The sequence below is a fragment of the Rhincodon typus genome, chromosome 3, assembly GCF_021869965.1.
Source record: "Rhincodon typus isolate 14 chromosome 3, sRhiTyp1.1, whole genome shotgun sequence".
Classification (NCBI taxonomy): Eukaryota; Metazoa; Chordata; class Chondrichthyes; order Orectolobiformes; family Rhincodontidae; genus Rhincodon; species Rhincodon typus.
The window spans coordinates 74,970,594-74,989,782 of record NC_063334.1 but is presented as its reverse complement, the minus strand read 5'-3'; the positions used below and the strand labels follow the sequence as shown (position 1 = coordinate 74,989,782).

General features: G+C 38.6%; 2 protein-coding genes and 1 pseudogene across 2 annotated transcripts in view; 1 reads left to right on the top strand and 2 right to left on the bottom strand.

The window, feature by feature from the left end:
* Positions 1–19,189, bottom strand: part of fbxl17 (F-box and leucine-rich repeat protein 17) — a 192,737-nt gene that overhangs the window by 50,949 nt on the left and 122,599 nt on the right. The gene's annotated exons all lie outside the window — the stretch shown is intronic.
* LOC125482789 (F-box/LRR-repeat protein 17-like) lies at positions 3,048–16,515 on the bottom strand. Its single transcript, XM_048595035.1, has 3 exons — positions 16,411–16,515; positions 4,431–4,561; positions 3,048–3,137 (listed from the first exon to the last, which is right to left on the bottom strand). Exons 1-3 carry the CDS (start codon positions 16,480–16,482, stop codon positions 3,101–3,103), a joined length of 240 nt encoding a protein of 79 aa, XP_048450992.1. The 5' UTR covers positions 16,483–16,515; the 3' UTR covers positions 3,048–3,100.
* Positions 16,733–18,902, top strand: LOC109912517 (annotated as a pseudogene).

Here is a 19,189-nt window from a genome sequence, read left to right as displayed (position 1 = left end):
GCACACCAGTAAACCGAATGGGTTTTTATAACAATTGATGTTTGTTTCTTACTGAGACCAGCTTTCAATTCCAAAATGTTCACTGAATGGAAATGTTGCTAGTTGCCATGGTGAGATTTGAACTGTAGTGCCCAGAGCATTAGCCTGGGCCTCTGAGTTACTAGCTAAGTGACATTATTACCACATCACTATCTCCCCAAATATAACTAATTCCAGTCAAGTCACCAAAGAAAATTTAATTGGTTGCTCATTTGAATCTCACTAAGTTATTATAACTTCTGGATATTATTGCACTTACATTCTATGAGAAATATCCATGGATTTAACACTGGACGACCACATCACAATTTCTTCCTGTTCCCTATAAATTTGTCAGAATGTCAGTACTGCCCATTGACAGCATTGTCTTTAATTGTGATTTCCAGTACTTAGAGGTTTTTTATTTGCCTTTTTACCTGTTGGATATTAGTTTAACCTGCATCTGCCCTATTTCAGAGTCAAGACATCTATTAAACTGGCTGAACTGGAATCAGTGAAATAAACTGGAAAATTTATAAATGGATTCAAATCCTAAATGGAAACATCAAACTCTATCTGAATTGAAAGGAAATCGGAGATGGTCTTGTGGGTTGACTGACACTACCCTAAATTGAAGTGGTATTTCCAGTTTCTTTGACATCACCTATTTTCATTAATGTCAAGAACCAAATGACCTGATTTTACCACAGAGGTGCTGCAATATGGAAGAAAGCATGATGTTCCCTCCAAATGCCCATCACTCTGGCTTCAAAATATATCATTGCATTTTCAAAGTTGCTGGGGCAAAATCCTGGAGCTCCCTACCTAAACAGAAATATGGGAATACCTTCACCACACGGATTGCAACAAGACCGCTCACCACTACCTTCCCAAGGGCAATTCAGTGTGGGCAGTAAGTCCTGCCCTTAAGAATGATAATTACGTCCAGTGATTGAATTTGAAACAGAAATGTGCAAACTACAACTTCTGCTGAGGGTGGCAAAGCACAAAATATTAGGAAGGTACTTTATGAAAATCTCGATGGTGAACTATATTGTTGGTCTGTTCCAGGTGTGCCTGAAAATCTGCACCTCTATTGCTACACAGAGTCCTGCTGAACAGAATCAGTTTGTGCCAAAAATTCCATATGGCAGCATCTGAAATAATCTTTCTCTGCTCTCTCACTCTGCAAAATTCTATCTTATGTTATATAAAGGGGGAAAGTGTAAAATCTTTCATCACGTAGGGCAGAAAATAAAGTCTCACTCAGACAATATTTTTCTATTTTAAAAACTCACTGCAATATTAGCTAAACACTTACCCTAGGAGGGAGTAATATTTTGTTTTGCTTACTGTCCTATAAAAATATCTCACAAATTACTGAAACAATTTACATTGAAGAGAAAGCATTCTGTCGTTAAAAGGTAAGAATTTCCCCAATTGCCCCATAAATGTAATCCTCCGACTTAAGAAATTCAATGCACTATACTTTGCTCCATCAGCAGAGCATCCTTACAGCAATATGCAATTGTCATTTTGAATGCTCTATGGTTGCACTATTAAAGCTTCAGAAAAAATTGAAGTAATTTTAAAATAGCTCTCTTTGCTGCTCACGCGCCAAAGCTCTGGAAGAAAATTACAGCAGAGCCACGGACCACAAAAGAGATAGAAAGGTGGAAAGCAAGCTCAAAATATCTGCATTCCTAGTATGAACAGTACTATGAAGATATAAACATTACAAGCTGGATTCTACCAGACCACCACATATCCCTGGCTCAAGTAAACTACGCAACCACTATAATTTAACTTGATTTTTGACGATTTTAAAGTGTGAGGAATTATGGTGTCACAATTCCAAAACTGTCAGCAAGACAGCTGGGGTGAGATAAGGAGAAACTTCTTTACTCAAGAGAGTTCTTAGAATTCAGAACGCACTGCTTGGGAGAGTGGCTGATTCCATAGGAGGTTTCAAAAAAGAGCTGGATGTATATTTGAAAGTGATGAATTTAAAGGGCTACAGAGATAGGGTTGGAGAATGCATCTAGCTGGGTAACTCTTTCTGGAGTGAACGCATACACGATCGGTTGAATGGCTTGTAAAATTTATGGTTTTAACTTGATAAAAATCACACAAATACTTTTCAGACTAGAGTTAAAGTTAACAGCACCATCATCAATAGGTCAGCAAATTTACCTGTTAACGGCTGAGTCTCAAGAAAACAGACAGTATCCAGTCTCTGTTCAATTAGTCCATTAGGATGGTCATCAAAATGTTTTAACTCGCTTCAGTCTTGCTGGGTCAGGAAAGGAAAAATAAGCTATGGCTGTTGTCCTTATTGCAATCTTGTGAATCGCCACTTGAAGCAAGTTGTGTGGATATTTGGTGAGGATACTGAATGAACAGTCTCTATTCTACCTGCTTCCTGCCAATTTTTTTTAACACATGCCTAGAAAGAATGGCCACATATAAGGGGGACAATTGTGATCTCAAACTTCATCCCAGGAAAACGTCAATACTTTTAGAAATAAAGGAGGAATTTTTACCCCATCAGACTGGACTCGACTTAGTACGAGGTCTAAAATCTGCAATGATATGACCAACTACCAAAACTCTTTTAAGTACATTTTCATAGTTCTCTTTTCAAGCATTTTAACATAGCTGTTCTCTATAGCAACCTATAAAAGATCAATTCAAAAAAATTCCTGTAGACCTGAGGAGGAAATACGAGAATTATTGAAAGAACCATCAGAGTGTCATTAAAATCAGTCGAAAGGTGCCATGGAGCTTGTTCAGTTTGGAAATCACTAACCATGAATATTTTTTTTGAAGAACTGTTTGAGTTAGCACAAGGAAAATACTTTAATCTATCAACAATGAATATTGAGTTTCTTTGTCAAAGACATCCTAATATGTCTTAAAAGCGAGATATGCAATGTCATCAACTTTGTTTTGAAGTTTTACATTGTACAATTTGTTTTGTTTGACATGAAAATCTAGTTGCAACAAGCAGCATAATAATGAAGGGTGATCTTGATTTTGGGGAGGATAGTGTAAAAAAGGGAATAGCGACTCAGCAGCCAGTTTAACATTTCATATGACTTCCCGTTCCATTGGCTTCGCTGGAAAAGAAAATTGATCAATCTAACCTTCACAGGATTTATAAACAAATCAAAGTGTTTCCAATTAATTTCATAGGCATCCAGTAAAATGACTTATAATTTATGCAATCTAATCAAAATTAAATTGTTCACAATAACTTCATGTAACAAACATTCAAATTAATTTAACATTCAAGCCGACAAGAAACAAATGCTATGGACTGCATTTAATCCTCTCAACTAATCAGTAGTATTGCTGTGCTGAAGCTGCTTTCACTCAGGAACTAACAAATGACCAACTAACAAACAATTCAAACAACGAACTAACAAATCATTTTCACAATGACTTAATTTAAAAAATGGGTGAATATAGTCATAAAGTCATACAGCATGAAAACAGACCCTTCAGTCCAACTAGTCCATACCACTCAGGTTTTCCCAAAGTAAACTAGTCCTACTTGCCTGCATTTGGCCCATATCCCTCTAAACCTTTCCTACTCATGTACCTATCCAAATATCTTTTAAATATTGTAACTGTACCTGCATCTACCACTTCCTCTGACAGTTCATTCCACCTATGAACTACCCTTCCTGTGAAAAAGTTGCCCCTCAGGTCCCTTTAAAATTTTTCTCCTCTCACCTTAAAAATATGCCCCCTAGTTTCAAACCCCCTCCCACCTTAGGGAAAAGACCTTTGCCTTTCATGATTTTATAAACCTCTAAAGGTCACCCCGCAACCTCCTACTTATGCTCTGGTGAAAGATGTCCTAGTCAATCCAGCCTATCCTTATAACTCAAACCCTCCAGTCCTAGCAACATCCTGGTAAATCTTTTCCGAACCCTCTCTAATTTAATGATATCCTTCCTATTGCAGGGTGACCAGAAGTACTCCAAATGTGGCCTCACCAACATCCTGTACAACCTTAACATGATACCATACTCCTATATTCAAAGGTCTGAGCAACGAAGGCAAGCATGCTAAACACCTTCTTAACTACCCTGTCAAACTGTGAGGCAACTTTCAAAGAACTACGTTCGACAACACTACCCAGGGCCCGACCATTAACTGTATAAATCCTGCCTTTCTTCGTTTTCTTGAATGACTCATTCAACAAATATTGAAGAATTTTTTAAACATAAATGTTCCCACTCTGACTTTGGAAATAAAATCAATACGACTTGTGTCCTGTAATGGCATAGGAATTAAGTTTGGCCACAAGACCATATGTGGCAAAAAAGTTAAAATTGCACTTCTTTTTGAGTTCAAACAATTTATATTAATCTAATGCACACATGAAGAAAGTACACCTGTACCTGTCATTAATGCTCCAGTTCAGACAAAGATTCAGAGAGCTTAAGTTTCTGCACCTCTTGACCACTTCCATTACGGTTTCATTATTCAACTCGGTTATGTGGCGCAGGTCCAAACTAGTGAGTTCCTTCAGCTTAGGAGGGAAAAGGAAAATATTGAAAATGCATTACTGAAGAAATATCTTGCAAATCACAATAAATGAACTGTAACAGGGTATGTAGAATTATTTTCATGACAAGTTTTTTGAGTAAATGAGGCAAACAATTCAATGCAATTGAAGAGAAAATTAGTGAAGTATTGGAGGAAGAAATAAATAAAAGAATATGTTGATAAGATTGAGTAAAATAGAAGGAGTTTCAAATGTAATAGCAAAACCTCACAGACCAAGTGACATGAATAGCTTGTCTCTTGTCGTAATGACCATGTTATATTTAATCCTAAATTCCCATTTACTGACATCACAAATGGCTATTTAATAAACAGTCAACAGCTTGTTATGCATCTTTTCACCATTTCCTTCTCACACCTTCTGGCTTCCCTATCCCTATCCCAACCATTCAGTGCTCAGCAACCTCTTCTCCCAACAGTTCAGGCTATACCCCTTCTGAAGTAGGATGACACAGCATCACACTATGCATCTCTTGTCATTCTCCAAATGCCCTATTGAGACACTAATCACTGCCTCCTTACAAACAGCAATCACAACTAACTCACCCTATTCTCTTGCCAGCTTGCTCAAACTCCACCTCATCTAGCTCGCCAGCCCAGTATTAGTCCCATGGTCTCCGTCAGTAGATCAGTTATTGCTATGCCTTCTCAGATCACCATCCAGAATTTCCAGATGATTCATAAACAACTTTCTTGAATCCATTAGCCTATTCTGAATGATCAGCATCAACATCATGGCTTTGATGGCAAACTGGCAAGGGGATGATATAGTCTTTGGCCCAGGTTTGCCTCCAGGAGGGTGTTTTACCTGATGTGGCAATACTTATGCTATCTCTCGCAACATACAAAACTCATAGTGAAAATCATTGGTATTGAAGAATCCAACAGACATTTATTACATCGAACTATTATGTGCAAACATTATATTCTTCAGGCACATTAGTGTTTGGACTAATGTTTAACTATGAAGTTAAACAGAACAGCATGATTCTTGCAGTGTGTAATATCCAACATGATCTTGAGGGTAATATGGAACATAAGACCTTTATAACCTCAGGTCACATCCAATGATATGCTGATGATATCATGAGCATGCTTCTTAAACCTTTTCTTGAACCTTTACCCTAAATAAAGTTTCCCCATCTAACTGTATCTTTTACTGCTTGCCTCACCCAGACTATCATAGTGGTAACATGGTTTTTACAAGAAAAATATCAGAAAAATATCCTCTTATTGCTCTGGCACTTGTTCACACTTTGATCATGACAATCTACAGTTGTCCAAGTGATTATCTGTTTTTACCCCAGATCATTTCCAGGAATGAAATGGGTCAAGTGGATCAAATGTCTTTCAGCCAGCCTTTAAAGAACAAAACATAAGACCATTTATATTAGCCATGGAAAAGGGCAAGATGCAATTGAAGGAAAAGTACTAAATTGGGGATTGCTATTTTCAGTTGGATGACATTGATTCCAATTTTGGTGGGCCAAGGTCTTGGACTAGCAGGAGGTAAACTGTAAGAATAAGCCTTTAAAGCAACTGGAGACAGTTGACGTGCATTCCTGTGGAGGGGAAAGGATGAACAAATAGAATAAGAGCTTCCTGGGTTATGAGAAAATAGCTAGGAAGCAGTAAAAGGCACTATATACAGATATCAGATTGATAATCTAAGTAGGAAGCAGACTGAATATTGAAAATTCAGAGAGGTTGGGGTTATCTAGAAATTTCAAAATTATGTAAGGTTTTGATGCAGTAAAAGGCTGAAAGCTGACTTCCATCAAGGGGTGCAGTTACAAGAATAAAGATGTCAGTTTGAAAAACTTTTCTCATTGGGTGATTATTGTAAGATCTATCATGTCAGAGATTAAAACACTTTCGTATGTTGTTGAACTTAAAACGAAACAGACCAAATTTACGATAGCCTATTCTCTCATTGGTGCATCAACATACTAATCTAAAACTCCATTTGCACACACTCCAACATCTGTCACAGCATTATTGCCAATGAAATTTTGCCCAGTCCATATATAGTTTAAAAATCACCCATGATTACTGCAGCACACTTGTTACATGCAACTCTAATTTTCTATGTAACACCATTCCCTCTATTACAATGATTATTTGGACATTGCAGGACAGTTCCAGTGAATCCTTTCCACCCCTTGTTGCTTCTCAGCTCTTAACCCAGATACATTCGACATCTAGAATTCCAGCACCAATATAGTTTCTCACAAATGCACTGATTTCATCTTTCATTAACAATGCATGTAGATGTCATTTCAAGGGTAGTTGTGCATATATATTGAGTTTAAAATTTTTGTTAATAATATTTACATTTTTGTTTCAATACGTTTTGTTCATAATAAGTTTTTTTTAACTCAAGAAATATGACTGATTTGCTGCCAATACTGTGGTCTATACAGACTGATTATCAGATCACATTTTAAAATTAAACCTCGTTGCGGCGCATGGAGGACAGGGACCAGGAAAGGAATCAGTCCTAAGTTGGTCCTAACTAAAATTAAATACTACTGCCATCAAAGACTAAAATTAAAAGAAGGAAGGTGGCAGTTTGAAGAAAAGTTCTCATTTACATTGTTACTGCACCATCTCGGAAATAAATCACGCCCTTCCCCTTTTCATTTACCAACAATGGGATCTGTTGTAAATGAGGACGGGGTTTCTGCAACTAGTTTTAAACTGTTTAAAAGGAAATACATAGTTTCATGACCAGGTGAAAATCAGTGCCATCTGCATGATGCACTGAGGCGTTTCCTTCTGTGCTATAATTTCTTTGGTTCCACAAAATAGGTACACAAATTTTGGTTAAAATGCAAGAATCATTGTATTTAACAACTCTTTGTACTATGAGAACAGGTTTTGTTATAGAAAGTAAAAAGTGAAACTCATTATACTTCAAAGTATGATCAGATGTGGAAACAATTATAAGTGGCCCATGAAGTTGAAGAGAAATGGTCCAAACTTTCTCTGCTGTATCTTTGATGAAAGAGTTGACATATAGGCAATAGACCAAAATATGCTAGGCTGCAAGTTACCAGTTCATCATCTTTTAGTACACATTTCAATTGAAATGTATATGAGTTTTCACACCAGATAAAAGGCATCTGAAGTAGGCTTCAAGTTCTTTCAAACAAACAGCATGTGTTTGTTATAAAACTCTTCTCAAGGGACTAAAGTGGTCAGTGAGAACATTTTCTTTGGGAAGAGGGGGCAGTTGTGCACGAGTGCCAGAGACATCCTGTGATTGGAGTCCATAGTCCCAAAGAAATGAGCTGCGATTCCAGTGACCACACAAATCTCATTAGGATCAGCAATTTTGGGAGCCAGCAAGATCAATCCCAATTTAATGCTGAGATCAAACTCCATGGCAATTCATCGTCAAATTATTTTACTAAATTTACATTGTGAGATATTTTTAATTCTGACAAATTCTGACCACTAAAATTTACACAATGCAACAAAGCTCATTTTGATTTAAATACTTCCTCATTCACTATGCGTACCATTAAAACAGTACCTGAAATTGGAATTGTAATCTACTTGCAAAGTAAATTATTAAATGATATTGAGTAATTGGGAAACACAAAGAGATAATCAAAGTGTCAGGTGGAATGGAAGGAAGCAAAGGATTCATATTTATGGGCAGAGAAAACTGATGTTTGGAGGTTCAGAGAGTGTGAAGCAGATTGTATTAGTAACGACAAGGATACCCCATTGCATTGTGCACACTACTTCAGCTATAATTTCCAGGCTTTACATTATAGTGCTGTATTATAGATGCCAATATAATCAGAAATAAAAGGTAAACCTCCGAATGTTAGAAATGTGAAACAAAACATCAGAAAATTGTGCAAATGAGCATCAGGTGAGTCAGTTGTCTAAATGCAAAAGATAAAGCAGGTTACTTTTGAATTAATAATCCCCCTCATCTCCTTCGAATATTGACTGGCCTGCAATTCACTGCATTTTATCAAAATTATAAATGTGTAATGACTGCACCCAAATTAGATTCTTGATTCGGCAACTCTTGACCTTCTTTGTAAGTCACATACATCCTATTTTCATTTGTACTTATATTGTTGATAACCTTTTGCTTTAGTGTATTTTCAAGTTTATAGACAAATAAAGTGCTGAAATGAGCCTAGTTGAGCATGAGTCATTAGTATTTATTAAAGCCCAATCAATGACAGAAAATCATGTATGGAACTGATTAATCACGTCCTGATCCAAGAATAAATATGTTTGTTCTGTTAAGTCACCATTTTAAAAGACTTATATGAACATTTCATATTGATCCCTTGATGCAGAAAACAGCAATTTACTTAGCATTTAAGGAAATTGCACTGCACAGCATGTTCCAAGAGGAACCCAACTGACTAGAACTGTTCCTTTTCTGAGCCATATACAAATATGCACAGTTAGACAGACCAAAATTATATTTCTTTTCTCAAAACTAATAAAAGCTCTCGTGCTTACACTGCAAAGGTTTGAAAAAAATTGAGTTTAAATTGATATTTTGTACTTGACAACATATAATTTATCCTGTTATACCAAAGAAAATTGCCTACAGGAAATTGGTTTGTGAAATAATTGTGATGCTTAGCAACTTTAGCGTCTTACACGCTGAGCATGTTAAAAGAGAACAGCACTCTTTCAGCTTTGCTGTAATAAATTTTCAAATGCACAGGTAGCCACCTATTGCAGTTGGAAGCTTTATTCTGGAACTCAAATCCGAGAATGTAAAAATTGTTGCTGCACAGAAGGGTTCCATTTGGCCTGCCATGTCTACACCAGTTCTCTAAATGCCATTCCCCTGTCTTTTCCTTGTAACATTCATATTCTTCCTTTTCAGCCTAATTTACTCTTGAATATTTCAACTAAATATATCTCCACCACACACTCGTAGCGTATTCAATATCTCTGCGAAAAAGTTTGCCCTCAGATCTCCAATGCTCCTTTTGTCAATTACTTTAATTCTGTGCCCCCTCATTCTCAATAAATTTACCAGCAGGAACATTTTTGTCTATCCATTCTGTTCAGATCCTTCTATCAAATCCCCTCTGATGCATCTCTTCTCCAAGGAAAATAGCCTCAACTTAGAGTCATGGAATCAGCACGATATACAGTATGGAAACACACCCTTTGATCCAATTCATCCATGTCGATCAGATATACTAACTAAATCTAATCCCATTTGCCAGCATTTGGCCCATATCTCTCTAAACCCTACTTATTCATATACCCATCCAGAAGCCTTTTAAATGTTGTAATTGTACCAGCCTCTGCCATTTCCTCTGGCAGCTCAGTCCTTACATGCACCACCCTCTGCGTGAAAAAGTTGTCCCTTAGGTCCCTTTTAAATCTTTCCCATCTCACCTTAAACCTATGTCCTCTAGTTTTGAACTCCCCTAGCCTCAAGAAAAGAGCCTATCCATGCCCCTCATGATTTTATAAACCTCTATAAGGTCACCCCCTAGCCCCTGATACTCCAGGAAAATAACCCAGCCTATTCAGCCTCTCCCAATAGCTCAAACCCTCCACCCCAGCGACATCCTTATAAATCTTTTCTGAACCCTTTCAAGATTCACAACATCTTTCCTATAGCAGGGAGACGTGAATTGCACACAGCATTCCAAATGTGGCTTAACCAATGTACTGTACAGCCACAACATGACTCTCAACTCCTATACTCAATGAACTGACCAATAAAGGCAAGCAGACCAAATGCCTTCCTCACTATCCTATCTACTTGTGACTCCACTTCAAGGAACCACGAACCTGCACGCCAAGGTCTCTTTGTTCAGCGACACTCCCCAGGGCTTTGCCATTAAGTGTATATAAGTGCTGCCCTGATTTGTGTTTCCAAAATGCAGCTCCTCAAATTTATTTAAAGTAAACTTCATCTGCCACCCATTGGCCCATCTGATCAATATCCCATTTGTTGTTGTCCACTACACCTCCAATTTTGGTGTCATCTGCAAACTTACTAACCATACCTCCTATCTGTAGATGTTGGTGTGTTCGCCGAGCTGGGAGGTTTTACAGCAGACATTTCATCCCCTTACTAGGTGATATCCTCAGTGCTGTGGAGCCTCCTGTGAAGCACTGTTGTCTTGTGCCAGTTCGAATTTATACGGTCTGGTTTTTGCTGCTTGGGTAGGTGCCGGATCAACCTGTGCGTTGTAATGATCGGTATATCAGGTCTGATTCACTGTGTTTGTTGATGGAGCCTGCGGATGAATGCCAAGCCTCCAAGAATTCCCTGGCTGTCCTCAGTTTGACTTGTCCAATGATAGTAGTGTTGTCCCAGTTTAAAGTATGGTTTTTCTCGTCTATGGTATCTATTGGGTCTTTAATTCTGGTCAGTTGCTGTCTTAGTGTGGCTGCCAGTTTGTGTGCTGTCATGATTCCTAGTGGTCTGAGTAGTCTGGTTGTCAGTTCTGAGATTTTTTTTATATATGGCATGGTGGCTATTGTTTTGGGTTTTGGTGTGTCCCAACCAGCAAAAACCAGACCATGTAACTTTGAACTGGCACAAAACAATAGCACTTCACAGGAGTCTCCACAGCACTGAGGATGTCACCGAGTAAGGGGACGAAACGGTTGCTATCAAACCTCCCAGTTCAGTGAACACACCAACATCTACAATCAGCACCCGAGCTACAAATCTTCACACAAGTCCTGAACACCTCCGATCTATCCTACTCACTGAAATTCACTATCCCTGGAATCATTCTTATGACTCAATTTTCCCTTAACAATTTATGCTAGCTTTCCTTAATTAACTCACATTTTCTCAAGTGACTCCTACCTTTGTCTCAGATAGTTATTTCTAGACGTTTCCCCACCACTGAAGATAAATCAATTAGTCTGTGGTTTCTGGACTTTACTTTACACCCTCTTCTGAATTCACATGTAACATTTCCAAGTCTCCAGCCTTCTGACAACATCCCTGAGTCTAAGGAAGAGAGGAAAACTGCCACATTTTTCATTCACAATCCTTCAGTATCCTTGAATATGTCTTGTCTGGTCTTTGTGCCTGATTGACATTAAATACAGTCTTCCACCATGACTTAGTCAGCATCTTATACTTGGTACAGGCAATTGCAAAGTATTCACTTCAGGTATGCCCCCTGCTTCTACAGGTGCATCCCCCTTTATGTAACTGAATTGCCTCACACATCATTTAACCACTCTAATGCCAACAGAAGCTGTGTCATCTATTAGGCTAAAATGATGGACTGCATCCAGTGTGCATGCCACTCCTGCACTGAACATCATCTGTTGAGACTGATTTGTGAGTTGCAGTCCCTTCTGCAGTTGGCTCAGTTCAAAAGTGTAGCTCAAAGTCAACTGATGTTTTTCTAAGGCAGGCTACTTTGTCCAACATCTGGTCATTTATTTTAACATCTGTTTTTCCCACATCCTTCCTGGCCTGCACTCCAGTTAGCAGTGAGCATATCACATGCATTAATTTTGTGTCCAATCAACTTGAAAGCTCGCTTGCAAGCAGATCTCCTTAGGTCATAGATGTGGGTGACCTATCGTTCTTGCATTGATCATAAGCTCACCAAAAAACCATGTTTTTGGATTCTGGACTTTGGTTAGGTTGCTGCTGGTCTACATCTCCCTTCTCAACTTTGACGTGAGAGCTGCCACCTGAACAATCCTGGTGCTGATTTCAGCATTAAAGGACTGTTTCTTGTAATTGTTGATGCAAGATATGTGAAACTGTCATTGACCTTCAGAGTGAGGTTGTCAATTTTCATAGAAGGTGCAGGCTCTATGTCCCGACTCTCAACTTTGGTCTTTCGGGCCCCAACTGTCAGTCCAAACCCCTTTCTCATGCCTCTAGAAGAATTTGGAATTCCCTTTTATGTTAGCTGCCAGTCTGTTTTCATATCTCTCTTAGCTTCTGTTGTTTGTTTTTTCCATTTCCCTCTAAATGCTCTATATTCAGCATGTTTCTTGATTGTAGTACCACCTGGCACCTGTCATCAGCACACTTTGTCTTCTTCACCACATTCAGAACTTTTGATTTTAAAACCCTGTCTTTGCCCTTTGAGGGCAAATAGTTTGACTATTCCTGAGCTCTCTCCCACTTAAAGGTAGCTCATTGCTCAGTTATCATTTTCAGTGCCAACCTTAAATTCCAATTTATCTGTCTGACCGCAGTTGTTCTTAGCCCCCTGAAGCTGTGTTTCCCCTTTTCATTATTCTAGATTGTGATCTGATTCACAAAGGTTTCCTATCAGATTCCATGACCTTTTCCATAGCCAATATAAACAAATGTAGCATAACTTTAAAAGATAAAAGAAAAAGACGCATTATCCACATAAATTCTAATGAACCATAATAGTTAATAACAATGGAAAGTATGAAGATAATGATCTTAGAGAGCATTATGACACACTGGCAAGCTGGAACTCTTCTGTTCTCTCCATGTTTGCTAAATGATTCCAACATTCCTGTTATTGTTGTTGTTTCTATGCCCTTTGGAAGAATCTGAGACTAACGCAGCAATGTATAATCTAGTAAATTGTAGCTTACTGTGAGCAAGGTATTCTATTTGCAATATTTCAATTGCAACTGTAGATTGAAAGGAATCTATCATATTCCTTAATAAAAACCAAAAGAACTGTGAATGCTGTAAATCAGGAACAAAAACAAAGTTGTTGGAAAAGCTCAGCAGGTCTGGCAACATCTGTGGAGGAGAAAACAGAGTTAATGTTTCGGGTCCAGTTCTGAGGAAGGGTCACTGGACCCGAAACGTTAACTCTGTTTTCTCCTCCAAAGATGTTGCCAGATCTGCTGAGCTTATCCAGCAACTTTGTTTTTGTTCCTATCATATTCTTTAGTGTGCTATAAACTGCAGACAAGGAAAATCTCCCAGCAAACCCTTTCCCCCACTCTTGTACTGGATCTATTAGAACTTCAATTGTAAAAAGACAATATAAATTAAAGAATATTAATCAATAACGTAAAACAAAGAACGCTGGATGCAGCAGATTGAAATGAAAACAAAAATTGCTGGCGAAACTCAAAAAGTCTGGACGCATCTGTGGGAAGAAAGCAGAGTTAACACTCCGAGTCCAGTGACTCTTCATCAGAACTGGTGTTTCAGATCAGTGTCCTGATGAAGATTCACCGGACTCGAAATGTTAACTCTGCTTTCTTCCAACAAATGCTGCCAGACCTGCTGAGTTGCTCGAGCAATTTCTATTTTAATTAGTATTACACTGTTTTGATCGATATACCTGACAATAATTATTCCCTGCCATTTTCACAGGAAGTAAGGTAAACTAAGAACAGGAGTGCAACAAAAACAGGCTTTCAGCCTCACCCACCTCCACCAACAATCTTTACTTGCTGCTTTCGGGATTATTGAAAATTTTAACAACCTTGTTGCCTCCCAACTCTGAGCACTGGTTTCACATATTCACACTGCATTTGAAATGTACAAAAACACTTTTTGAACATTTAGAAAGAAAGGGTGATTTCTTGAGGGTGGACATGTGAAATGACCAAAAAGGAACACAAAGAACTCCATAAAGGGAGACTGGGCAAACTAGACCAGAATTCTCTAGAGTTTTGATGAATGACTGACAATGTGATTGAAATCTACTTCAAAATACTTAAGATGGTTAGACAGGGTAGATGCATATATTTCCCTTGGTTGAGGACTATATGAAAATAAAGGGAATGCCATTTTGGACTGAGATGAGGAGAAACATTTTTACTCAGAGTTTGAATCTTTGGAGTTCCCTTCTCCAGACATCTGTGAAACTCAATCTTAGAATATATTTAAAGTAGACGTTGATATATTTCTGATTACAAATGACATACAGGATTATGTGGATATTGTGGCTAAACGGAGTTAAATTGTTCAATCAGCCATGATTGTTATAAAGCTCAGAGCAGTCTTGATGGCCTACTCCTATTCTGGTGTTTTCCCAAGGGCAGAGAAGTTCAAAATTAGGGATGCATATTTTTAAGATGAAAGGAGAAAGACCTGAGGAGCAACTCTTTCACAGAGAGGGTGGTTCGTTTATGGAATGAACTGCCAGAGATAGTGATCGATGCAGGTACAGTTACATTTAAAAGACAGTTGGACAGGTACATGAATAGAAGACATTTAGAGGATTATGAGCCAAATGCAGCCAAGCGGAACCGGCATTAGTTTGGGAAACTTGGTCAGCGTGGACTAGTTCGACCAAAGGGTCTGTTTCTGTGCTGTATGACTCTATGACTCTATAACTGTGGATGCTGGAAATCAGAAACAAAAATAAGAATTGCTGGGAAATCTCAACATGTTTGGCAGCATCTATGCAAAGAAAGCAGAGTTAACATTTTGGGTGCAGTGAGTGTGAGCAAACTAAGAAATACAAATCAAGCTAAGAAATACAGAAATGTACAGCAGGCCACTCAGCATCAATAACATTAAACACAAATAATGATTGTTGTGGCCTCTCACTGGATTGATGAGAGTCACAGGTAAAATATCAACTCATCAGGTTGTCATGTATAACAATAAACCTCCTCTTCACTTTAGGAATTACAGTTCACATCTTAGATTTCCATTATTCCTGTTTGTTTTTTTTATCATTGCTAATCAAGTGAACTTGATGGTTTACTTCCTTTTTCATTTTTTCCCTTTACTCCATTTGACATATCATTAGCTTTTCTACCTAACTCAGACCTTCCTGGTGTTAGATCCTAATCATTAAGTTGTAAAATGTGCCACCCGAAGGTTGCAGGAACAGCAACTCATATTCCGCTTGGGAACCCTGCAGCCCAATGGTATCAATGTGGATTTCACAAGTTTCAAAATCTCCCCTCCCCCCACCGCATCCCAAAACCAGTCCAACTCGTCCCTGCCTCCCTAACCTGTTCTTCCTCCCACCTATCCCCTCCTCCCACCCCAAGCCGCACCTCCATCTCCTACCGACCAACCTCATCCCGCCCCCTTGACCTGTCCGTCCTCCCTGGACTGACCTATCCCCTTCCTAACTCCCTACCTACACTCACCTTTCCTGGCCCCATCCCCGCCTCTTTGACCTGTTTGTTTCTGCTCCACCTATCCTCTCCTCTATCCCTCTTCTATCCGCCTCCCACTCTCTCCCTATTTATTTCAAAACCCCCTTCCCCTCCCCCTTTTCTGATGAAGGGTCTAGGCCCAAAACATCAGCCTCTCTGCTCCTATGATGCTGCTTGGCCTGCTGTGTTCATCCAGCCCTGCACCTTGTTGTCTCGGATTCTCCAGCATCTGCAGTTCCTACTATCTCAGTACTTCTCTGCTGGCTCCAAACCAGAGTAACACAGCCAGAGGCATTTTTATATCAATAAACTTGAAGTATTTTGCCTTTTGAATTAAGTTTCCATCTAAAGCTGCATAGAAAATTCGCAGCATGCAGTTTGTAGCACGAAACATGTAACAAACTAAACCAACTGATTTGATTGCACAAAATGCCAATACTCTACAAAAAAATTGATTATCAAAAACTGTAATACAATGCTACTTAAATGTACCTTTAAAAACAATGTGCCTTTGTTAAAACACCTAAACATTTAAAAATATTATTTCAGAATTCCAACTTTTCTAGAAATATCAACAATCAACCAAAGATAAAAGGACTCTGATAACTAATATTTCTGCTTACTCCACAATTCACATCCTTAAAGCACTGCCTGTAATAGATTTACAATCATCATCACTGGACAACAGTGCCACTACGTAAATAGTGTGACTGAAAGGAGTAGATCAGGCTGAATACTTTAGAGCAAGTATCTCACCTTCTGATTTCCCAAAGCCTGTCCATCATCTACAGAGCACAAGTTGAGAGGACTGTGATGAATACCCTCCATTCAAACTGGATCCGTACAAGTGCAAAACTCAAGAAACTTGAGAAGGACAAAGCAATTTGTTTAAATGAGAACCCATCTGTACTGATTGGAACCAGGTGGATCTTATTGGCTACGAGATCCTTGATTGGGTTGTTAACATGGGCCAATCAGGGAGCCCTGGCTGCAGATATAAACAGGGATTCAGAATCTCCTCATTTCAGGGACTGACTCCAAGCTGGCTGTGCACATGTAAATAAAGGGTGACTTGGTGATGGGATACTGGCCCCTGCACACAGATTTCACCATCCAAGATCTTAACATTCTAAACATTCGCTCCCTAAAATACAAATGTACACTGGCAGCAAGTACTTTCAACAGCACCTACAAAGCCTGTCAACTCTATCACCTAGAAGGACAAGGGCAGCAGATAGTCGACGTGTTGGAGAGGTCATTCTAGTCTTCCCCTGTCTGGCTAGAACTGATACTTAACACTCCGAACATTCACTTATCCACTTTAATTCTGAGGGCCAACAGCTTAACCTCTGTCAAATAGTAGCTTCAGTAGTTCTGACCAGTGCCCACAGGATATGTATCCAAAGTATCACCTCCATCCTATCTATTAGTTTGGAACAGGTCAGGTTTTTGATTTATCTTTCATTGGGTGACATTCATTAACTCATGCCATATCCTTGCATAGGTGAGTGGGTATAACCACAAGATTTTCTGATAGCGCCAACTATATTGCCATGACCTTTATGTTACCTTGGATCTTGACTGCAAGAAAATCTGTGTTTTTCCACAGAGAGAGAGAAAACAGCTTCTTTGTCAAGTGGTCTGTTGTATTTCCTACTAACTCCCTAAGAATTGTCTGAATTTCTAAGAAATACCATTGGAACTTTGGACCATATTGCTGCTCCTTCACTAGCAGTATGACAAAATCTTGCAACTCCCTCCCTAAGAGCACTGTGGGTGCAATGCACCACATGGACTGCTGCAGTCCAAGGAGGTGGCCCATTTCCTTTTTAAGGGCAATTCAGGATAGGCAATAAATGCTTGCCTTGCAAGCAAGATCATATCTTATTCAAGTGATGAAACAGCAGAAGTGCAGAAAACAAATGAATAATCACCCTATAGTAAAACAAGTCTAAAATTGTTTTACTCCTTTATTTTCCTTTAAGATTTCAAAGCAGATAATCAAGTTGAGACCGTTAATAAATCAGTTCATTGATGTAGACTCATGGTCAAAATTCTCCCCACTTGAAGAGTTTAAAATTTCAGCTACACTGAAAATGAAAATGACCAAACAAATTAAAACAGAATGTCAAATCACTATAGATAGTCCCATTAAACTACACTGTGTCTGGCACTGAAGAGTTACTGGGAACAGGTTTCAGATATGAACTTTGGGATGTGCCGATTGAAAATTACAGAAATACATATTCAAACTGTCCATTGTCAGCTACATTTCATTTTCATTTTGTTTCATTTCATTTTAAGGCTCTGTGGTATAGGTATCATATTCCCACATAGTCACACCAATTCAAAGTCTCAATGTTAGCCTGGAAAATTGTGAAGTCAGTTAAAATCTACATGAGCTGGCCATTACTGTGGGGAACATTAGCTCACAGTGGTTTCCATCAGGTAATACAAACTTACAGGGCAATGTTACACATCACTGGCAGATTGCGGTCACAGTAATCTTACCTAGTTTATTCTGGAACTGACTGCTTGGATAAAGATTATCATACAATCCTTATGCCTACACATGCAATGAAGTTATTGTGATATACTACAACATTTTATGGGAGGGAAAAAATGTGGAGCTTCCAGGGTAGGGGAGGTTGAAACTTCCTCATGGACTTGGAGAAGTTTAAAATGAGCGACAAAATCCTCCTCCCCACTACTTGGTGTCAGGGCCATTCCTGCAAACATCACAGTGAAGAACAAGAACCCATGCTTGTTCTTGGACATCACCATCAGAGGCAACGCCCTGGGCCACATTGAGATTGACCTCTTTGCTAATGCAGTCCCAAAAACTTGTAGAAAATTTCTATGCACTGGTAAATAAGGGTTTGGTGACAAGAGCTCGACATTCCACAGAATCATTCCTTGTGCCAGGATGGTGACTTCACAAAACACAAGGGCACAAGTGAGAAGTTTATCTATGTTCATCTGCCAATGAGAATTTCCAATTGAAACACACAAGACCTGGTATCCTTCCTGTGGCCAATGCCGGGCCAAATACAAATGGATCCTAATTCTTTATACCTACTGCTAAAACTCATTAGTTGGATGGAAAGCATGTTGTATTTGGTAAAGTTATAAATGGCTTGGATATTGTGAAGAAGATGGAGGAATATGGCAGCGGCAACAGCAAACCTAGCAATATTGTCAGTATTGTTAATTGTGCCCAAATGAATAGAATTGTGCAATTTAAATAAAACTTGATTACTTGAAACTCCAAATAAAAGGGACAAAATTTTTTGGAGCTAGCACATATTTTTACACAATTAATTCAAGAGAAACAGAGAACTTTTTAAAAAAGTATAGATTTATGCAGACAAAAACAGCTGCACTGATATGATAAGCCAGATAATCTATGTGTAACATTTTTTGAATCTGTACAGATGATCAGTCAAAAAGTTTAGAAAGTTTGATCAGAATCATTACTTTTTCTTGGATGATTCTAGCACGAATATCATTGGGACGGGGGATTAAAAACATAGGA

Excerpts from the sequence above, each read along its gene's own strand:
- LOC125482789 (XM_048595035.1), bottom strand. The coding sequence starts at position 16,482 with ATGGAGGGTATTCATCACAGTCCTCTCAACTTGTGCTCTGTAGATGAT. Across the intron at positions 4,562-16,410 it reads AGGCTTTGGGAAATCAGAAG|CTGAAGGAACTCACTAGTTT; the intron begins GTGAGATACTTG and ends TTCCCTCCTAAG. Across the intron at positions 3,138-4,430 it reads AACTGGAGCATTAATGACAG|CGAAGCCAATGGAACGGGAA; the intron begins GTACAGGTGTAC and ends TTTCTTTTCCAG.